The sequence below is a fragment of the Athene noctua genome, chromosome 14 (assembly GCF_965140245.1).
Source record: "Athene noctua chromosome 14, bAthNoc1.hap1.1, whole genome shotgun sequence".
Taxonomy (NCBI): Eukaryota; Metazoa; Chordata; class Aves; order Strigiformes; family Strigidae; genus Athene; species Athene noctua.
The window spans coordinates 9,970,185-9,990,945 of NC_134050.1; the positions used below are offsets into that span (position 1 = coordinate 9,970,185).

General features: G+C 40.8%; 1 protein-coding gene across 4 annotated transcripts in view; it reads right to left on the minus strand.

Moving 5' to 3' along the window:
- Positions 1 to 20,761, minus strand: part of ABTB2 (ankyrin repeat and BTB domain containing 2) — a 146,656-nt gene that overhangs the window by 34,447 nt on the left and 91,448 nt on the right. For 2 of the 4 annotated variants that reach the window (XM_074918464.1, XM_074918461.1), the window contains exons 2-3: positions 18,058 to 18,204; positions 15,143 to 15,353 (exon numbers count right to left, since the gene is read on the minus strand). In XM_074918464.1, coding sequence (XP_074774565.1) covers positions 15,143 to 15,353; positions 18,058 to 18,204 — 358 coding nt within the window. The remainder of the gene's footprint in view (positions 1 to 15,142; positions 15,354 to 18,057; positions 18,205 to 20,761) is intronic. The other 2 variants (XM_074918463.1, XM_074918462.1) reach the window with 1 other exon arrangement.

The window sequence follows — 20,761 nt, forward strand, 5'->3', positions numbered from 1 at the left end:
AAACTAAAGACAACACTGCTATCTGCAAGCAGATTTACCTGGGGTCAGTGTGGTTCTTCACTATCCAGTGCTGAGACTTCTCCTTCATCATTTTTTTGCCCATTATACTTAATTCCCAAAAGCATTAGTAGGACTGAGATAACAGGCCTCTTAGTTATGACTTCAATCTGATTTGCCAACATGCATATGTTAAAAACATATGCTGATTCTCAAGCCAAAACCAATCTGCCAGATTCAATCGTAGAACTAATTTTCAGGGCCCAGTTTTAAAATCCTGAAGGCAGAGCATTGCCACGCTTATGAAAACTGCCTGAAAAGCTCCCGAGTTACAACTGTGTGAACAAAGAGCCAGAAATAAAAATATTTTTGTGCAGTTCTGCAATACAGAAAACCTTTAATTAAAACTGCAAAAGTTTTTATCAGCTAAACAAAGACAATCCTTGCCAAAGCAAAGTGTTTTCACGCTAAATAGGGAAACGTTTCCCATTTACCTTACAGCACAAGCCAAAACCTAATTAATATTTCAAAAGAGAAATTTTCAAACACAAGATAGTAGTATCTAGAGGCTAAATATTTCAAGGCTAAAAGATGATTCTTTCATTTTCAGGCTAAGAAAAAGCTGATTAAACTTCTATTTTTGTAATTGCTTCACTGCTGTTCCACTTCTGTGCCGTGTCATGCTACTGTGAACGTGGTCTTCGTGTAACGTCAGTCTCACCTGATGCTGATGTCAGTGCTTTCTCAATAAAAATCTAAGTAATCTTTTGGTTTTTTACATTCCTGGAATCTGAGAAGTTCCAGAAACTAATTTAGCATGAAGGCATGAGGAACATGCGGATGAATAGAACTGATTTTGGAGCTCTCTCAGGTACAGTAATGTAATGTGTGCACTAAAATCAGGTACCCACTCCACCCAATAGCATTATTATACAATCCAGGTTTTGGCTGCTGTATTAGAATCACAGAAGGTCTCACAAAACAGCCAAAATTTTCTTGAATAGAAGGCAATCAAGCCCAGAGTACAGCACTTGGGAATAAATAGGCAGTAGTCTTCTCTCTGAGCCAGTGCCAGGTAAGACATGCAAGATCTGTCATTAATGAAAGATCAGAATAGGAGTAACATCACTGTTGGATGAAATAGATGCCAGTGTGGCATTTTTTTATTTATTATTTTGCAAGAGAATATTGCTTTGTCCTAATAGCAAGCTGCTCAATGAACATATTTCACCTATATCTTCAAGGAGCTTCTGTTACATTCCTCAGTTGTCTTAAAATACTGAAGAGTTGCTGTGCAGAAATGAAGAGAGAGTTCTCTCTTCCAAAGATGTTTGGCACCAGTGGTGAATAAATGTGGTTTTGGCTTTTACTGGAAGCATAATGAGTTCATGTTTGCATTTTATCTTAGATTATTAATAAACAGTGCCATGTAAGCATACAGATATGAGAAATACAAGCAACAGAAGTGTCCTGAATTTAAAGGAAACAACCATTGCGATTGTCAGTCCCTCTATGTCAGACTAGAAATCCCCTCACTCTTCCATTTTGTGTTTAATATTGTGAAATCTCCCAATTTCAAACTCTTTTTATGCTTCTATCACCGTGATTTATATGTTCATATCAATGGACATCAATTAACTTAAGTAGCACTACAAATGGCAGACATAACTTGCTTAACTATGGGATTCTGAGAGCTAAACCTAACTGTCAAGCTCAAATTCCTTCAAGTTTCCAAATATCCTAAATTTAAAGTATGCATGCATTAAATTTCAGCATTTGGAGCTGTAGTGCTTCTCAGCAGATGCTACAAATTCTAGCAATAAAGTCTGCTTTCAGCACGGTTACTTAGATCTGCTAGCACTGCTGCTGAACAGTCTCTTGCTTTGCCTGTTATAGTGTATGAACTTACAGTGAATTTCAAATAATAATGTTATGGTTCCATACCTCAATATGTACCTGCAGGAGATTTTTCAGCAGATAACAGTTTGGTCTAACCAAGAACAATGCAGACAGGACACATGGAAAGTTAAGTAAGATTTTGCCACCTTGGGCATTAGTAACCTCCCGACATCTTTACTGAACTATAAAAATGGTGTTGCTTGCTCTTAGAAAAAGGTCTAGAGATCTAAGGCCAGAGCTGTAGAGTTCCTGTTATAATGAATTTATGTGCTGCAAACAATAGCCATAGCTGACACAATACCATGAATTTTGGCAAGTCTGGTCTCAAGTCTTTCAAACACTGTCAGATCATAAAGCTAACTGCTCTCCCAGTTTCTCCAGGACAATGTTACCCACATCTGCATTGCTGAATCTAGCAGGTAACTTCAACCATTCCTCAAAACTCAAGCATTTCTACACCAGAAGTAGGAGGAATCTTCACAAACAATAATCTTGCAAACAAGAGAGGTAATGGCATTTACCTTAAAATCTTGTCACCATCACGCACGCGGTTGCCAAGACTACCAGCACAAATAGGCCACCAGCATAAAGCAATACTTTCCTACAAAGCAACTTGTCACACTACCAAAGTTTTAGATCTCATGTACTCTGAACTACAGAGTTGCAGATTTTATGCTGAGTTTGCAAATGACTGAGACACTAGCAATGTTTGTTTATACCCATGCCATCTGCAGGGCAGCCTAGGAGGTAGATTAAAAAACCCCAACTGTCATACAGCTCTCCATATCAAGGTTATCTGTTACCCCATCTCTCTCTCTAAAAAGGCACAATGATATAGTCTGATATTAATAGATTAGATAAATGTTCTAATAGGGGGTAAGAGAATGGAGTTTTCTAATATGCAGCTAAAACCTGTTCCTACAACAGGTCCAACCTGCTTCATTTTGACCATGGCAGAGGGTGTAGCGCTGTGGTTACCACAGGAACATGGAAGAATTTCAAGCTCCAGCTACTCACTCAGCTAATGATTAGCATGACAAAATGATCATTTTTGTTTCTAATATGAAGGATATTTTTTCTTATCAGCCCTGTTAAAATTCTGCTGCCAAAAAGCAGATCTAAAACCACAGAAGCATCAATGAATATGTTAAAAATTACATTAAACATGCATCACTTGTAACACCAAGTTCAATGTGCATAATTCTTTTTTTCAGCTTGTTGAGAAAAATATTATCATTCAAAATGTTCATTCGCTCTACACTTTACTACCTGTTGCTTGAATAAACCTTTCTATCAATACCCAGTGCTCTGCATTCCAAACACATCGGAAGAGTAATCAGTAAAAATGTATATGAGACATGGAAAATGGATATCTTTCTTCCCACTTTTTATCTCAAAGAAAACTGCAAAACCAGAATTGTTTGAGAAATAAACTAGTTTTCTTTTGCCCTTCTTCACAGCAGGTACCTCTAAGCCCCAAGTATGTGAATAAAGCTGTTCATAGCCAAAATCACATCACTATACTGGGGCAAATGCCCTTGCTACATGTACAGTCAGATCAGCTTAGTTTGGCCACTCACCCTTAAACATATTGAGCGTCTCAACACAGAGTTGAGCAGACTAAAAGAGGTTCCAAAGTGAGTTAATTAATCTATTGTAACTCCTTGTATAAGGAAGAATGGGATGCCCAGATGGAAAGTCATTTAAGAAACATGTGTTTCTGTGATGTTCTAATGCACCAACTCTTCAGAGAGATCCTTCCTGAAGAATTTGGCAGTCACAACAGGGAACTGAGCACTGACTACCTGGCACGGTGCAGTGCTGCACAGAGGTAACTCTTAATCACACAGTCTGGATGCTGGAAGCCATGTAATTACAAGATATGTTCTGAGTGGGGTATATTAATCCTGTTATAATTTCATGTTAATGTGCTTATATTCCTCTCAACTAGGCTTAACTGTCTTCTAGTTCTGCATCATGGACAACTCATCCCTTCCACTGAAAAATCCTAGCACTTCTGAAGGTCTCAGAAGGACCCCATGTTTCTCTGGAAGAACCTTTTGCATTTCTGAAGGAAGCTGAAGAGGTGAGGAGTGGCTAAGTGAGTTCTTTACAGTAGCAGAGTTTTCCAGCAAGCCTAGCAATAAAAATTTACAGCTTCTGTCTCCCCCTCTATTCTGTAGCCATTATGATATACTCTCTAATCCATGGAAGAAAGAATTTCAGGTACAAACTCTTCAGTGGAATATGAGGTCTCAATAGTTTGACTCCAGACTGGAACTACCCCTTTCAGCAGCATCACTCCAGGTCCGCACTGATAAGCACTAAGAGCAAAACCCAGCTCAGTGTCTTTCCTCTCTAACCAAACACGTTAGACCAGCATGCATGGTATCAACACAAGGGTGTTTAGCCGCAGAAGAATCCACAAACCAGAGCTGAATCAGCTCAGACATGTAACTCATTTGAATAGGATTTGTCTTGCAGAGCAGACACGCTTTTTAAAACAGTCAGTTCAGCATTTACTGTAAAAATGTGATGAAAACAGTACAGTTTAGCTTCATAAATGACCAGGTCATGGCAGTGCATGCACTCATAGGTATAGGACAAGGAAGTGCAAACTGCCAGTGTCTCCTTTAAAAAGGAAACAAAGAAGAGACATACCAATCTAGGATTACCTCAGGGAAAGCTTAGTTTCTAATCTCCACAAGGTCAAAGAGAAAGAATGATTGTTGCTATTATCATAAATTATACCCAGAAACATTTACCCTTCAGAAGAGCTTAGCTCTCAGCTCTCTGTTACAAAGATGTCAGGAACAATAAGAGAAAAAACCCCAACAACCTGCCAGCCCTGGCTGCTGCACAGCAAAAGCTCAGAATTGTGTCTTTATTTAGTGTGGCCTTTGTTAAAGCACCAGCTCACTCCTTCCTCAGGAAACAGGCAAGTTCTGCAAGTGAAGGTCTGTAATTTAGTCCAATAGGAAATAATATTAACTTCAATTGAAAACAGCAATTACTGAAAAAGAAGAAACTTGTTGGCTTGTTACCATCATCATTCTTTGCAATATGCTCAGAACCTTTCATCCACAGAGTTACTGCTTTTTACTTACATGAGTTAGAAGAGCACTACATTGGTATCACGATACTGTCTTTAAGGATCTATGCCTAGAAAAAAATGGAGATTTTAAGATGATATTGATGGTATTTATGCTGATAGTAAATTACAGCAAACCAGCAAGAATCGAGTAGAGAAATTCAGACTATCATCAGTCAGTCCTCTATTTCAATGGTCAGTCACTGTCTGAAAGGTAAAAAGAAGCCAGGAGACCTTGTCTTACTCATTTCTGTGTTTCTATAATGCTTGCTTAGTAACACATGTTGTAACAGTTTTGTTTTAATTTTCCTTGGATTAATTTTTTCTTAATTTTTGGTGCCAGCTTGCTGCTTAGTCTTCTCATCATGAAACAGCAAACAATAAACAATACACAACACAGGGTGCCTACAGGCACTGAAGATTTCTGTCTGTACCAGCCCTGAGAATCTAGGCAGCTAAGCTGCCAGGCTCTCATTTTCTTGCACCTTTTTTTTTATCTGAACAGATGGAAACTTAAGAGAAGCAGCCAAGAACTTAACATGGACATCTTTACAGTAATTACTGTAGCTGTACTTAGAGTAATTGCAGAGTAGCAGCACACACACATGCACAATGGCTGTCATCTCTTCATTGCTAAACAGTCAAAGATCATCTATCTAGTTTTCAAACATGTTTACAAATAGGGGACATTCATCAGAAATGGCTTAGGTCAAAGACAGTCTTTCTGGAGATTTCCAGCAAGCACTGAGGTCTACTGTAAAATGCCTATGAAAGCAGAAAATAGTGTTTTTCAAATGAATGTTTTGTAACTGACAGGACAAAGACTGTCGGATGCCTTGTTACTTTTCTAGGTAGGTGGTAAGGATCAACTACTGCCTGCTGTCTACCTGAGTAATCAGTTCTAGGAAACAATGCATTGATACCTATGGATGATTGGGAAGTTACCAGGCTGACACATGTAAAACAACTTTTACGGACAAATACTGTAATTAGAACCACAGAAGCACAGAAGAGCTGAGGTTAAAAGGCACTCCTGAAGATCTGTTAGTCCAAACCCTCTTGCTCAAAACCAGAGTCAGCTAGAGCAGGTTGCCCAGGACCACGTGAAATTGTTAGGTGACCTATCCCCCTGTATCTGTGACATCTGAGACTTCTCTGAGCATCCTTAACTTCTGTTCATGGAAACCTGTGCATAAGCAACAGAAAGGTTTCAAGACAGCCTAAGAGCCTGACTTTTTGGCTCATGACTTCGCATACAGCCATTAGCATCAAATTTTTGTTTCACTGTGTATGCTCTTTTTGACCTGTAATGCTTTCCCTGTGGGCCAAGACTGGCATAGGAAAACAGTCTCTTTACTCTGCATGAAGTCTGCTCTGTGTTCTTCAATTTCATATACAGTGAGATTCTTCTTGCAGTTTTGAAGAGAATTTAAATAATCTATGTTTGTACCACACCCCTGCTCCAATACAAAAGATCAGAAGATAAAGGCTACTTTGGAAACGCTCCAATAACACTACAAATTGCTTACAGCCAGTAACACAGAAGAAAGGCTAGTCTGTCCCAGGTGTGAGATATGCAGAGTTAAAAAAACCTGAGCAGTGTTTATTTATACAAACAACATGAAAGACAGAGAGGGTAAAAAAAAACTAATTCAGAGTAGATTGCATTGCCAGTTTCAGCAGTTACACTTGGGTGAATTCGATCCTCAGGGTTTGCAATTAATTCCCTTCACTACTGCCAAAGTCATCCCTCACATTCTGATTTTGCAATCTTTGAACTATAAAGAAATGAACACTTAGAAAAATTACAAGACTTAAAAATATCTCAATAGATGATGCCAGGCAAAGGCAGGAATATTTACCAGGAACCCAAACATAACTACTGTCACCTATTGACTTTAACCTCACTCATTTTTAATTCACTTCACATATCCAATGCTACGGTGCTCAGAGCATGCACAGACACACACACACAGAGCGTAATAAACAAACATAAACATTTCACCCTGGATCTCTCTTCAGTCTTTCAGTCAGGATATCAGCAGCACATATGCAGGAGTCCCACTAGCACAGGCTCCGACTCTGTTAAAAGTCAGTAGTTTCTAAGCATTTCTGGTTTTTTTCTGGCTAGATGTTACTGCTGCAATATGTGCTGAGATGTCACCATGAAGAGCTGGAAGGTCAAAGTTTGCTCACCACAAGTGTGATAAAGCTCCTGACTCCTCCTGTTAAATGATACATGTTTTCAGTTCTCAAAACTGTGGCAGATATTCAATATATTGCAACTATTTAGTATGGGCTCAACAAATACATAAGCCTGCCTAAGGTCAGAAACAGCACTGCCAAGGAACAGTTAATTTTGTCAATAGATACATGTTGATTGTAGTTTACTGGCCTCTGAAATAGGGCCATTCACTCATCTTCTTCCTGAATATCTCAAAATCACATTTAAGTCTGACATTAACTGGTTGAAGTCTGAAATGGGCAAAAAAAACATGGCAACATCTCTCCTTAGTGTTGGTGAAGGAAGCTGATCTTATCTGTTTATGGCTTTCTTATTCTTCTAATAGATCTATCAAACTAATGTTTCATCAATAGCAAATAGCTTGTTCTAAAGAAAAAAAAAAAAGATGGGCACATTTTTAATGTTCTCTCTGAACAAGCAATGACATAATGGCACAGTAGTTCACTGTAAGGCTTCCTTTTGCTTCCTTATACTTAATCAGTATATTTAAGTCAAAATAGCTCGGGGGGGTGGGTGGGGGTGGGGGTGGAAATCAATGGGGCTATTGCATGGGGGTGGGACTGTAGGAATATGCTCACCACCATCTTTCTGTAACCACCCCGTTGACTTCAGGGGTACTCTGAGTGAATTGAAGTACTGTTAAACATGAATGTATCATGACAGCGTTATTCTCTCTCAAGGCAAATGAATCAGGGTCTACTTTTATTATTCTTTATACACCTAATTCTTGACTGGTGAGGCAGCTGTAGACAAAATAGAAAGATACTAAGATCTCTCAGACAAGAGATCCTAGAATTTCTTTTATTGCAGACCTTTTCAAAGACACAGCTCATTGAACTAAGTGTATCAAGTTCTGTTCCTGATGCAGCATGCTAACAATGGGATATGGCTGTAAAATAAAAGAATTCAGACATAAATATATTAAATTTGAATTAGGAAAGGCTAGGCCACAGATAAATCTAAAAGACAGACAATGATGTAGCTTTTGCACTTCATAAAATTCCATAAACCTGCAGTTAAAAAGAGTAGAGGGGAAAAAAGCCTCATGACAGATCAGTGAGAGTCTGGAAACATCCATCTGGAGAAGAGATTTGTCCTGAAAAATCTTAACCAGCTCTGAAAGAAGTGATACTTCCCAGTGATGAGGATGCAGCTCAAGCAAACACAGGTCTCAGCAGCAGGCTCTGCAGGTTATTCCTGATCTTCCTTCCTTTTTCTGCCAGTTGAATGCCCATGCAACACAAAGCAATACTTTCTGAAGACAATTCATATTAATAACTGGGAATGTTAGTATTCCCTTTAATTTTAATTGATACCATTGTTTAAATTTGATCCATGTGACCAAATCATTGCTGTCTCAAGCAATTTCAGAATAAACATTTAGTTGTGCCAAGCATTTTATGAACACAGGGGAAGAAAGCAGCTAACCGTGAGGGAAATAGCTGAAGGCTCTAATTAGTTCTAATGATGTACCTAGAGATCAAGTAAAAAGGTACTAAGTAAGATCAAAGTAATGCTTTTTCAAAACATGAAATTTAGAAAATGGGATAAGAAGGTCATCTTCATCAGCTGGTCACTGGAGGTTTAGAAATAGCCATAGCAGTGGGGCTCTTCCTTTTCATCAACCACTGCAAGACTCTTGATAGGTTAACTGCACCAGAAGGCTCTTGAAAGCAGCACTGTAGGAAAGGAAATACACAAACTACTTGGAGATTATTTTTCTCTCAGTAAAAGTCAGTGGCATGCCTCTGAAGTATCTGAGGACAGATTGAATTTTGCCAAGTATGAAAGATAAAATAAGGTCCTAAGGCCACTGCTCTAATCAGTCTGGTCTGAGCACAAGTATTTGAATCTAACAGCACAACAGGCCAAGATGCAAACTTGATCACCATTGAATCAAGGATGCTTGCACAGGATTTTGACACTGTATCAGGAACTATTAATTTAGATCCATCTCTGGTTTCCATGCTAGACAGAATAAATTTGGATTATACGCCACAAGACAAGAGATATCCAGTGTTCTAGCCAATGATGATTTAAATCAATAGCTCAAATATTGGAAGAATATAGCATTTAAGCAAATAGTACTCAACAACAGAATGAAAGGGCTACAACCTTTTCTTCTGCCAGCATCAGATGCATTTTTCATCCTTTCCCAATAAATAATGTTTCAGAGCACACAATGCTGGAAATACTCCACAGAGAGAAAACCCAAGCAGACAGCTCTGCATCTTCCTCCTCCTGCCCAGCTAACGTGGCACAGGAGAGTAGGCACTAGTCCGTTTCTCCTGCTTGACCCTACTGAAATATATGGTTTGCATGCTTATCCATTGGCCCTGGATCATGCGAGGTAACAGATGTTACGGGAGGACTCCTGTTGGAAGCAGAAAAAAAATTATCACTTTTGAACCTCGTAGATAAAAGCAGCCACCCAGCTGAATGCCAAATGAGCGGCAGCCTTTCTGGAGGATTTCATGTGACAAGGGAGAAACTGAGGGAGCCCAGGTTTCTTTGCAATCACATCGCAAAGCAGACTCCTCTAGAGAAGCAGCACATTTGAAGCAAGCCTTCTAGTGCCTGCACATGGAAAACAGAATGAAGCTTTCTCTTTCTTTATGAGGTGGCCCCCTGTGTGATTGTAGTTGGCTTCTTGCAGTGTCCACAGCTTTTCCAGCTGAAGAGCTGTGAATTTCCATCAAATTGGCAAGCCCCAAATTTTACTGTTGGCAGCTGACAAATTCTACATCAGCTCTGGAATTTCACTAGCGTTTTACTGGGTTTTCACTGACTGTGTCAGATGGGTACAGTCTGTATGCTTCTGCTGATGTAAATTGTTTCATACTTGCTGACTTTTGGAGTAAAATAATGCACTAGCAAACTCAGACAACATGTAAAACTTGGCACGTCCGGAACATAGACAGGTCAGAAAGGTCTGACATGGCTGGATCCACAGGTACTGAAGGACGAGTCCAGAATTACTTTTAGAACATTCTACAGACCATTAGTATCAACAACAGGCAAACACAATTTATAGGTTTTTTTAATAGGGTAGCTGGAAGAGGAGGACGCTTAGCCTACCAAAGACATGCAGATAATCAGTTACACAAGGAAGCAGGATCCGACTTTTTTGCCTATTCTTAGGCATTAGATCATGCTAACTTTCCTACAATAAATGCTGTACACACATGATAACCAAAAAGAGATAGGATAAGGGCAGTCAGTGGTGTCTATTCCTAGCTTTAAGGCTGGACCACTATCCTGGTCAAATCAATTAACACAAGGTAAACTAGTCCACCCAAGCTGTAGAATGAGACTATAATATTGACCTCAATTTGTGCTCTATGAGGAGCAGACAAATACTCCCTAAGGTAAGTACCACTAAGAGAGCATTCTTGCCTTGACACATGATTAAAAATAAGACAAAAGTTTTATATTCCATTTGGGAAAAAGTGAAGAAGGGGAAAAAACTTTCTTTACCTTTGGATGGCCCTTCTCAAGTCATAGTATCTCAACCAATCCCAGCAAACATGCTCTGCTGCTCTGGGACATGATCTCACACAGGGAGTGCGCCCAAGCTCAGCCAGCCTGACATAAGCAATGGGAAATAACCCAGAGCAGAAACAGAACAGAGAGGGAGCACCACGCATCTGCTCACTCCTCATGGTCCAAACCCACACTGTGTGACCTCTGACACAATACAGGCTACGATCTCTGAGAAACTCAAAAAATCTTATTGCCCAGCAGAGACACAGTTTTGCAGCAACAAAGGCAGATGTGCACTCTGATGACAGCGAAAAGCTCTTAGCCTTCAGGCAGTCAGGTGTATCCTTATGGAGTAAAGCAGCTTGTTCTCACCTCGGGGTCTAATTTGCTTGCCAAAGTATTGCACAAGTGGCACTCTGTATTCGCAAAACACTTCCTCAGGTGGCCTATTTGACACCAAATAGCAGATGGTTTACTCTCCGTGCAGCAAATAAGGTTATTTTGGGGTTCCAAGTGGGTCATAGCTTGGTCATACAGCAAGCAGCTGCATTCATTGTGGAGATATTTCAAATGTTTTGCTTAAGATACCTGAGTGCTTTCTCTCTAATTCTGCCTCATCTCCTCCTTCTGCTTCAGTGCCTTCACCTGGAGGTAAGTATCAGAACCAGATATAACCAACCCACAGACTTCCCAGAGTTTCAGTTTATTGGTACTCCAAATCATTCACATGCTGGAGGCCAAACCAGAAAGGTCTTCTATCTGCTAAGCTCTAGAGATGACTACATCCACCTCATTCCTCCAGGACTCTACTGTTCACGCACCTCAGTTCTTTAGTCACCAAGGTGTTTAGCATGGATAAGGTACATAGCTTATATGAGTTTAAACTGGCTCTCTTTGTTGGGGTGCCTTGCATACCCACCTGCACGTGTGTATGTTTTCATACCTTGTACAGTTTGCTGCAGGATATGTTCAGAAGCTCTCTGAAGTTTTTAAAAGCCCTTTATGGAATATGACACCCTCCATTAGGCACGGTTTCAGAACTTGAATTCTATGCTTGCCTTCATGTGAAAAGACCTTCCAGACCCTACAGTGTTATGATTTTCATAGCACTTTGCATCGCAGTGTGACACACAGAAAGGTCACAGACAACAGAAGGCCAAGCAAGACAGAGAATACACTGCCAGGTCTCTAGATATACTGAACAACTGCAGTTCCTTCCACCCAATCAACATGGCTCACAGATCTTCTCAAGATCAGGATTTGTCCAAGCCTGCAGCTTCTAACAGCCAGCCCTCTGCTATATTTCAGATTGATGTTCAATACCAACAGATTTGTACATGATCCCAGAAACTGAAGCACAAAGCAAATGCAGAATAGGTCAGCATTATTGTCCTTGTTTGCAACTGAGATTTTTTTCAGTAGAAAACAAACTGGGATTGCAGCACACATAACAAGTATATTCCAGAGAGAAAACATAAATGCACAAAAGAGCAATGCAGAGTTTGCAGCTGATTTAGCACAGCTCAGGAAAGAATAAAAGAACTGGGCTGCACAGCTTTGCCAAGTCACATTAGGTCAATCAGTGCTCTCATCTATCATGCCACGAGTCTGGCATCTCACACACAGCCTCAACCATCTCTCCTCTTAAGCTACAAAAGAGTAAACTATCTCCTGTATGAAGTGCTGCTGGCAATATTTATCCCACTGGCTATGCTAAACAATACACACAGAGATCAACCCAGTAAGACACATACAAATACATTTTGGAACAAACAAAAGGTACAGTTGGATGTTCATTTCTGGTATACCAGACAGTATTAATTTAATTTCCAGGTTTCATAAACTTTTCAAAACTAATTAGTTGAGCTGATAGTCCTCAGGTTCTGCTCCCCCCCCGTCACTCTTTTGCTCCATTTTAACATACCCTTTTTAATTTCCTTTACAGCTAAGTCCTGGTCAGAAAAAAATGGCAGAAATTTCCCTTACACCAGCTGTTATAGGATCTAGTGAGGATTTTAAAATATAATAGAGTTGCAGCCTGCATTCAAAAAAAACTCCAGCGAACCATGTGAAGACCATTGTTTGGGAGCAATTGGAGAGATAACTGCACTCCTGATTTAACTAATTTATTATCTTCAGCATACAAAACAAGTAGCTGCAGTAACATCATTACAGTGAGAACACAACACAAAATAGAAAGCTTAATCTACATTTCTGATCCAAGCTGTTCAGCAGCTTCAGCTGTACAACTGTGGGAACTAGTGGTACAACTTTAGAGAACCCAGCCCCATGAAAACTCATTTTTCGCACAGTGTGCAAATGTGAAGTGCAAAATAAACCATCTTGCACTAGGTAACTGATTAAGATTAGCAAGCCCAAAAACACAGAGCTACCAATGGACTCTGAGTTGTGCAGCCATGCCTCTTCCTATTCCTATTTTATTCAACTTCACTTAATTCCTCTTGGTTCTTTACACGTGTACATCAGTTCCCTGTCTCTGATGCTACAGTTCTGCTCACAGATTGTTCTTTTTGAAAGGATTTACAGGGAGGATCAGACAAATAGACAATCTTTTTTACTTTGTAAAATAGTTGAGCTCCCACCAGACTGAGACCTGGTAGAGGTTGGTCCAGTACAAACTACAATGAAGTACAGAAAGAGGGTTCAGCAACCACATAGACCAGCCACATGAAAAATATTATGGCAGAACAGGCAGCTTAACAGTTACCACTTTATATTTTTCTCCTTATTTTCACGTTTTCCTTAACCTAAAGTAACTTACCAAGACTGAAATTATAGAGGCTGCCTTCTGTCCAGTATGTTTTTCTGTACCCTGGCCTGAAAATTCAGAGCCTTAAGAGAGACGGTTCAATCTACTATTGTTCTCAAGAGACCTTCTCACTCGTGACTAGCCAGGCTCTGGCCATGAAGCCATCAGCCACAGCTCCAGTGGTGGTGAACACAGCTATGAGAAGCCTTTAGGGCTGCTGAAATCAGCCAGCAGGCTTGGGGCAGGCCAGTGTACGTCTGCATGAGAGAGGGTTGACTTGCAGCATCAGAAATGCACAACTGAAGACAGTGCAGTCTGAGAGCAAATAGGAAAAGTGTCTCAATAAAAAAAAAAAAAAACAACAAAACACCACAACTCAGGCTATCCAGCATGGAGCAGAGGGAAAAGCACCATAATCTCCACATGTGCAGAACAAGATAGGAAGAAAAGAGAGGGTGCTAGCTGAATTTTAAGAATTATTTGTATGTTACCATGATTTCATAACAACTTTAGAAGCTGGAGCTAAGTACAGTAAAGCCCAGGGTGGGAAGAAGAAACCAGCAGCTTTACAAAGCTGCAGAGATGTCCTCCTTTCCTTGCTCACCTGTCCAACAAGCACCTTGCTTTTTTGTTTTGTGAATGTGGCCTCCCCCCAGGCTTCAACACCTCACTACACTACGAAACTTCACAACCACAGGCTGCTTTTGGGAAGGGCCAGGATAGAACCTTTGGCCTGATGTCTAGCAGGCTAAAAGACAACCAGAGAGTAAGCTAGCATAAATACTGGATAGAATTAAACAGAAATCAGAATTTCCCATTTAGATAATATTTCTGAAATGAATATAAAATTGGATATGAATTTCAAATTGGGGAAACCAGGATGCAACTGCAAGGTAGCCAGGTATCAGTCTGCCTTTGAGATGAGGAGCTGCCTGACCTGTCAAGGAACTCAATTTGTGGCCAATGCTCTGAGGGCTCCTCAGCTCTCCGCTGCCACCAGCCTGTCAGGCAGACTGCCAAGGAGCTGCGCAGGAAGGAAACCAGGGAGGTTTCTAACAGAAAAAACATCCCGCTGGAAAATTTCTGACCACTCTAATAATGGGCCTTCTTTCAGAGTCAGTTATGGTGCTGGCAGAAGGTAGGGAGACCCACTGCATTTTCTGTTTAGTTACTGGCTTCCTATATAAATTTCTTTCTATACCAGACACACAGCATCAACTGAAGTAATCCTTAAGAAGGATGTTCATAAATCCCTTCAAACCTCTCCACTGCAAATGACATTGCTTTTCCCGAGAACGATGACAATTGTTAATTGGTGCTATTCAGAAGGTAACATTTTCTTTGGTAAGGTCTTTACTGCTTTAGGCAACCACATGCACTTTTGGCAGTGTCTCTAGACAAGCCTTGTTGGCAGCATACAGTATATGCCTCGCTCGGAAAGACTGCATGAAAAAACAGCTCACTTTCCAGTTCCAATTCCAAGGCTTCATAAACTTGGCAAGGTTGACAACATAATCTGGCCTGACTGCAGGAATAACTGATGCCTGATAGGTAGCATCCCACAAAGCTGCCAGAGCTGCCTGTGCACATGCAGTTACTCTACAAAAGGAGCCCTTCCTAGCCTAACTCCCTCACTACTAACAGTTGACCAACCTACCGTTCGTTGTTCAGGGTCATTCTTGGAGGGTCAAGGTTGGGGTTCTCCATGGACTCCATTTGAGGACAGCGTAGGAAGTAGTAGAGGGTGTGGAGAGCATCAGGGGACCAGGAGATGGGTTGCTGCTGCCGTGTTTGCCGGATGGGGCTCATGCCTGGGCGGATGGTGTTCAAGCACTGCATGTGGTGCATTGCTCGGGATACCAAATCACCTGCACAAAGAGAAAGAATGCAAAAGCCTCGCTTTACTATTCAGCCGCAGCCCTCTTATACACTTTTGGAACTAAATAAAATCTCTCCCAGCTAAGAGAAATGTCTTTTGTGTGCACGTATTTCCTTCACAAAGGCACGAGCTGTCCTCAAGCTGCTACTCTGCAGGTTGTTGTATGGGAAATTTCACCATCTTTCAAATGACAAGTTATTAGTTAGAAAACAGAGAATGAAAATTCTCTCAGTCACCATACATTGAGAACATGTCTACAGTGATTTTTCCATCCTGTTTTATTGCTGGTTTTCTCCTCTTTCCAACCACATATACCAGTTTTTTGCCTGCCTAAAAAAAAAACCTACTGGTATCTTTGTAAAATGTCCACTGCCCAGCCTGGGAGCACAGTGCTCTCAAGGTAAAGCTAGTCACACCAACATAGATACTTTACTTTCATCACCAACATCACCCTCTTATGTTCTGAGATTGCTCCCATATCTTTCAACTGGGTTATGATATTCTACAGTCCCACCCAGGCACTTGTGACAAATTAATGATTTATGTTCGATATAGAAATCCCTTCCTTTAGGGGTCTGCTTCTCATTCTCACTCTAGCTGCAGGTTTCTCCAGAATAACAAGACCTGACTCTCTTATTAAAAAGCCAATATTTATCATGCTGACTGTCACAAACTGTGCCAGAAATTTGCCCCTGAGCCTTGTAAGAAGCTCAATCCAGGAGCTTTCTGGGCTGCTGAATCCTCTTGGTCTTTGAACTCAAGCCAACCTGCCTCTATGTATGAGTACTGGTGGACTCAAGGAGGTCTGGAAGAAAGTATTACACACTTTCTACTCAGAAAGGATTTTAAAACTGCAGATTTTTTTAAAAAGTTCACAGAGCGATGACCCCAAGACAGTGGCTCTGCAGTCACATAAAGCTGATCTTTGTGTAATAAGCTTGCTTTGGGCACACCCTATTTACTCTCCTTTTATTGTGGTGCATCACAGACTCTCAAGAGCTTTGCAATAAAGGTTTTGGACACTACATCTTTGAGTAGTGTGACTATCATACCAGTGAACTGAACGATTACTATAGATTACTATACATAGCTAGGATCTATTTTTTCCTTGGGAGAATCCTCTGTTGCTTTACGTTTTACAGTCCCTAAAACTCTCACAGGAAATGTTACACTATTGTGTCCTACAGTTACAATACTGGGAAAGGATGGAACTGAAATAGTCGCCCCATCGCAAAGCTGGTTCCTGAGAAAGTGCCCTGAACTTAGCCATGCCACATATGAATTAGTCATGCCTCCCTCTGAAATTCTTAGGAAGTTCTTATTTGTTCACTTATATTTAACAGCAATACACTGAATTTGCCAAACAAACCTCCGGCTGAACCCACAGAGTTCTAACATTACACAGTTAGGGAGAAACCCCCACAAAGCTACTGTGTGTCTAAACATGACAGTGTTATTAGTGGTGCAAATCAATGCAGTATTAAAAACCTCAGTTTGCAATGTAAAGCTGGGCCACTCATTTGTTGCATGGTACATTCAATTTAAGGACCCACTTCAGAATGGAAAAACCTTCTAACATCTCTGCCTTTCCACTTCAGTAGCTCCTGACTCCCCAGGATCTAAACATTTTATGAGAATATCATGAATCCTTTAGCGTTGGTGCTAACACAGAAGTCTGCACAGTTATAGCAGAAATGCATCTGGAATTCAAATTTTCAGCTCAGAATAACGTTCCTTCTCCTTTGTACACTCACGCTCTTTATTTTTCTGGCAATGTGCAGCAACATTTTTTAAAAAAAAAAAAAAAAAAAGTAGGCAACTCTATCAGGAGATCTATTCACTAGATGTAATGACCAAGTTGGCCAAAGCAGGGACGGAGGAAGAGAGAGAGGAAGCTGTATTCAATCTTCGGCCCATGCTACAAACGTTCGCTTGTGTTCCAGGATAAATAGAGGTGTGTTAAAGGAATTTGAAAACCTCAAATTAAGGCAGGTTGCAAAATAAATGGTGAAACCCACAAACTCCTTGCTGGCCCTGACGTTCATTAGCATTCAGATGGTGGAGACTAAGAAAGCGATGCCAGCAGAAACGTTGCAAGGGAACAGTAGACCGGGAAAACACAAATCATTTTTGTTTACTTTAAAGGGGCTTTGTGAGTAGTCTAGGAATGGAACATTTCATTTGGTTAGCATTAAAAAAGAAGGTTTTGAACAAGTTTTTGTTACCAAAGTGCTCTCAGATTTTTTTCCTCCTCCACTTTTTGTTTTTTAAGTAATCAAAAAGCTTTTCCTTGAATATCCTGCACCCTTGACATTTCCACTGCACAAACACTAACAAAGAGAAGCCTCTTTGCCATCTGAGGGAGGTGTTACTGCTGTGTTCCACAAATGTACAAGAAAACCTCCAGAGGCATCTAGGCAAAAGCATCCATCTTCTGTTGGCACTAACACCACTAACTACCAAAAGGCTAGAGAAAAGCCACATCTTATACATCTCCAAGGTGAATTAAATATAGTCTAATGAAACAACCTGATTTTCATAAACAGCACCACAAGACAGATCTTATACAATGTTAGCCAAATCCTGCTCACACTGTCAACAATGGCAACACTCCCACTGACCTCAATAGTGGAGGAACTGGGTCTCCAGCTTCACTTAAAACAAACCCATGTTCGATTACATCCAAAACTTACTCAGTTCAGAGATGCTTCCAACACAAGTTGCCAACAGAGACTGCTCTAAAGTTCGGAGTTCCAGCTGGGCGTAAGCATCAGCCCGTCCATCGCTGCACACAGAGCCATCGTTGTATGGGCTGAAGTAGGCAGGCAGAGACAGCACACCTGGGGAGAGAGCAGAGTCCTGTTAAAAGTGAAGTTACAAGAGTGGAAAAGCAAGTCTTGCTACCGACAGAAGCGATAGGGAACTTGAACACGTTTCTTGGGGGGACTTGAGGGGAACTTTGAGTAGTTCAAATAAAAATCAAACAGTGCTGTAAATACCATTGGAACTGCTGAAACTGTGAAACTAGGCTCTAGGGAGTAAGGCTGGATGTGTCTACAGCCTTTAAAAACTAGAAACAAATTGCAGTTGAGATAAAACTACATGAAAAGCTTTAGTGAAGTCTCTACTATTGTTTATACAACAACTCAGCTGTGCACACACAGCTTGTTTTCGAACAGCTGCATGCAGATTGCTAGATATAAGGACCTGATTTTTAGAGGTGTGGAAGATAACCTCAAGTCCATCTAAGGTAAATGGTAGCTGCAACAATCTTTGCAACTCTGAAAACAAAACCACGGGCTATGCCAGTTCTTTGAACCTGCATGCAGTTTCAAATGTACAGACTGTGGTTTCTACATGTGCAAACCTTTGGATATGCCAAACAACACCCACGTGTTTTGAGGTTGACTATATTTTCATCTCTATAAATGACCCTTCTATGAGAGAGAGAGATTAGAAAAATAATTACATTGCACACACGCGTTTACCACACACACACTCCTTCCATTTTATCCTCCTGCACACATGAGAATTAATGCAGTAACTGAACAGAACGACACATTTGCATGCACTTTTGTGTAGTTGTTGTTGGGACCCCATCCCACTTTGTGCACATCCCTACAACTCATTTGCATTGTTGGCAAATTAGAGACCGTTTGGGTGAATTGACTGGGAATGGTAGCGAAGACTGAGGATGCTACAAAAAACCTGACATACAGTTTCACATTAAGATGCAGGCGGTCTCTAAACAGGGCAGTTATCCACCTCCCCCCAGTCATCTTTTTCACCCATTATTGTTGGTCAAGCATGGCAGATCTGCAGCCACAATGCAAGTCAGTGCAACAGAGAGATAAAAGAAATTGCCACCCCTGCTTTCCTACCCAAAATTAAGTAGTTTCTCTTCAATTTAGTGAGCTGAATTTTCTGACCCTTTGGCCACATGACTGCTCTGTGTGGCACAGAGGGAAGGGTGAGAATGGGACCCCTAGAGCTGCTGTGAGGTGGGGAGTGTGGGTATGTGACTGAGTCTGGGGTGGGAGAGTGGACCTGCCTCCTCCGGTGGCACCCTGGGGTGGATCTGATGAAACACTGCACCCACAGCGTGGGTGGACTCTGAAAAACCTTCTGCAGTCCACTCGGCCAGTGTTCTTGTACCCTTGTTGCTATCATATTTTCAGTTGTGTTCAGTTGCACCACATTTTTAATTACGGCTCTATCCCGCAATTCCAGTAGCATGCTCTGGCCCAAGTTTTCTGTGATTTCAGACACTTACAGCCACAACTGCCTGTGCTTTTAGTCTGCCGCATCCTGTATTTCTGATTTTTCAACTTTGATCCATCCACATCCATACCAATGCATTTCAGCTGAGACCCACATTTCCTTCCCACCCTCACCTTCTGACCCTCGTTCAGTCTTAGATGTGGAGATACATTACTCCTATTGCAGTGACCTCCTGTCACATAGGTGCTGTGTATTCTTGTCAAACAAAACCCTGCCAGCTGAATGGCAGTGCATTGTGCAAGACCTTTGTTTCTTTGTCTTGATGTTTTCTTTTGAAATTTTATGCTGAATTGATCTCTCCTACCCTTTTCACATCCTCTTTGCATCCTGCTTGGTGGTAAAGCCAAGGGCTGCATCAAAAACTTCCTGGACATTTTGAGGATAAGGGAATGATTTATCCTGTTGTGCTTCTTCACTGTACATCACTGTTAGTTAATGCAGAAAACTCTGCCAATGCCCTCTGTAACCTGAATAATTAGGAAGTTGAGGCTTTAAGAGCTAACAGAAGTGATGCATGCAAACTAGAAGAGCTTGCTTTAAATAACACTGTAGCCTCCTATACAGAGCCTGAGCCACTTCCTTTTTCATGTTAAAGCTATGAAAGGATGTTTTAGAGACATATGGATTGAATTTATGGCAGAGGGAGAATGAAAATAGACTGATTTGTCAAAAGTTTCAAATAGAGGCATATAATTCTACAGAGGCGAAAACAGAAACTGGCAGTTACATTACTAAGCCAGGCAGAAGAAAAAAAAAAAAGTACACATTTTCTCTGCCAACCAGTTTTGGTTGGTTCTGTTTTCTAACAAGAAATTAAAAATAAAGATTTGTAGAATGATTTAAGTTGGCTCACAAATGAAACATTTTCTCAGTTTTTCAGTTAACAGTTTGCCAGGTGGTGTGGGTAAGAGGAAACAGAGATGATTTATTTACTTTTGGAAAAATTACTCATACAAGATACTTGCAGACAAGATTTATGTTCTCATCTGCCTTGGTACAGCTGAGGAATATTCTCTACATACAAGAGAGAAATAAGGAAGTTACCAAGACTCTGGCCATGTGCCAAAGCCCGATGATGCTACTGGGGATTTTCCCTGAGATTGCAGTGGGGTATGA